At 39.0% G+C, this 2,560-nt stretch overlaps 1 protein-coding gene across 1 annotated transcript; it reads right to left on the minus strand.

The window, feature by feature from the left end:
* Positions 1–913: 913 nt before the first annotated feature.
* On the minus strand, positions 914–1,549 carry LOC122662631 (auxin-induced protein 10A5-like). The gene has a single exon (XM_043858318.1). The coding sequence runs from the start codon at positions 1,483–1,485 to the stop codon at positions 946–948; it is 540 nt and encodes a 179-aa protein (XP_043714253.1). The 5' UTR covers positions 1,486–1,549; the 3' UTR covers positions 914–945.
* Between the last annotated feature and the right edge of the window lie 1,011 nt (positions 1,550–2,560).

The raw sequence follows: 2,560 nt of genomic DNA on the forward strand, positions 1-2,560 counted from the left end.
TAAAAGTTCATGTATATTAAAAAATAATAACAATAAAATACAAGAGACTGACTGCAACACCAGAAAACAACTAATAGAAAATCACTAGGCACAACCCCTACCTATGGCATAGCGGATTTTAATCCTCTCCAATTCCTAAAGTGTGGCAGTGCGGCAGTGCTAGGTGGAGATGTTGACATCTGGCAACTGCCGCATCCAACGGTCCAAGCTCATTGATATGGACCATTGGATGCGGCAGCTGCCAGGTGTCGACATCTCCACCTAGCACTGCCGCATTGCCACACTTTAAGGAATTGGTGAGGATTATTTTCCCGGCATAGCCATCAGCAGGGGATAAGGGTATCAATTCAGTACCGAAACCGTTTACCGAATCGGTACCGTACCGTACCATACCTAATACAATTCGGTACAGTAACGGTATGGGAAAATGGTATTGAATACACCCTGGGCAGGGGAAGACACCAAGCGACCCAGCAAAGGGGGAAAAACAAAAAAGTAGAATCTAGGTCTTCCATGAACAATACTTACAAGCACTATATATGTCACTTTTGTAACCAAATTTTTAAACAACCTTACTAGCAATTAGTGCAAACTCAAGTTCGATTAATGGAGAAGCTTTTTGTGTTTTAACTAGTGAATCAAAAGAGAAGGGATAATGCAATTCATTTCTTTGTGTGGTGGAAACACTCACAAACACCACAAGGTTTGTATACCAATCTCAACTACCCAAAGCAATTAAGCATCAGAAGTTCAATACATGGCTTCAGAAAATCATGAAACTGTAAAGTTAAATAAAAGGAGACTTCCATATATTGTCAACTAAAAACCAGGAATTTAGGATACAAAAAGTCTACACTATTCACCTCTCTCTCTCTTATCTTGCCTTCACAGGAAGAAAAGAAATACCAAAAAGGAAAAAAAAAAAAAAAAAAAAAACTAATTAAGTTATCTGCACATTGGCTTTGGAGGATGGTGAGATGGAGTAAGCTCAGCTTCTGATGAGCAAAAGCCAGATATCTCCTTCTCTCCACTAAACCCAAATTCATTCATGATGAAAAGCTCCTTCTTCTGCTCCACCACCTTCAAAATCCTCTCAAACACAGATACTTCACAAGGAATCCTCAGAATTCCTTCATTTTGAAATCCAAATTCTTCCTCTGCTTCTCTCAGTAGCATCCCAAATGCTTTGTGACCCAGATACTCTGTTGGGATTGTGTATCTCTTCAGCTCTGTTCCAACACAGACAGCAAGGAATCCTTTAGGTACAGTGTCACCAGAAACTGAAGCAGAGATGTCAGAGAAAGACAATGTTCTTTTGAGAAATTTGATGCTTTTACTACCATTACTAGTGATGGTAGTGTTGCTGCTACTACTCTTGCTGCTGCTGCTGCTGTTCTTTGGTGCATTTGCAAGCTTCTTCCACTTCTTGAGGATCTGTTGAAGCCTAACTATCTCACTGATCTTGTTAGACTTCTTGGAATCCATGGGGTCCTCTGAGATAAACACTCTCAACCTTTCATTCCAGAAATGCTTGTTTGAGTAATGAATTCTAAATTGATTGTCTTGAAATTTATAGAAGTTTGAATGCCTAAGGTTCTGAATTTTGTTTATTTTTTTACATTTTTTTTTCTCTAATCTATCTGTTAGCTGAACCTGGGCAAACCCGGTTCGGGTTTGGCGTCCACCCACGGGGCAGCTGATTGGACCAGGGCGGGTCGGTCACTTAAGGAGCTGGCCTTCCCCCTTTAGATCCCTTCCCTTTATATGTTTCCTATTTAGAGTGAGACACTGTGAGGAGGTGGGGACTGATAATATAAATATAATCAAGTCATCCCAAAACTAAAAAATTGGCATTCTTGCAACATTGATTTGTCTATTTCATTTTTTATCTTGTTCACCAAGTTGCTAGTGTGTTCTCTAAGGAATTCCATCCGTTCCCAAGGATTTGTGGTGTGCAGTTATCCGTAAAGAAACCTTTCAAAATATCTAAAGATTGAAGAAGATTGTTCAAATTCGTAAAACTTGTAACCAAATCTGTATGAGATCCTTCCGCTATGTTCGAATCTCCGTTCAAGTAACACCCTAACGGTTGGTGATTGATTTACACTATCTTACCCTATTCAGATCATTTACCCCTCTCCCCCCCTCTCTCTCTCTCTAGTTTAGCTTTTTTATTTTTGGATTTCTGCTCGAACTTTTACAAGGATCTAACCCATCAGGGGTTTCTGTATTGGGATTATAATCATAGATAACTAGGAGTCATATTAAGAAGTTTATATCTCTCTCTCTCTCTCCTGGGTTTCTGTATTACTATTTTATTGATTCGGTTTCTGATCCAACTGCCCTAACAGTCGAAACCCATAAGGCATCTGGTTCTCTCGAATACTTTATTTCTCAATTTTGCCTTGGTGTCTTCATTTGGATGTCTATTTAATGTTATTAATTGAGTTTCTGTTTTTATAATCTCTTTTCTGACTGTTCTATTTGTTTAATGGATTTTGAGTACTTGGAAGATCGAGGGAGATGGCAATCAAGAGAATTCCATGTGAAATGCCTATTA

The sequence above is a fragment of the Telopea speciosissima genome, chromosome 5, assembly GCF_018873765.1.
Source record: "Telopea speciosissima isolate NSW1024214 ecotype Mountain lineage chromosome 5, Tspe_v1, whole genome shotgun sequence".
In the NCBI taxonomy this organism is placed as follows: domain Eukaryota; kingdom Viridiplantae; phylum Streptophyta; class Magnoliopsida; order Proteales; family Proteaceae; genus Telopea; species Telopea speciosissima.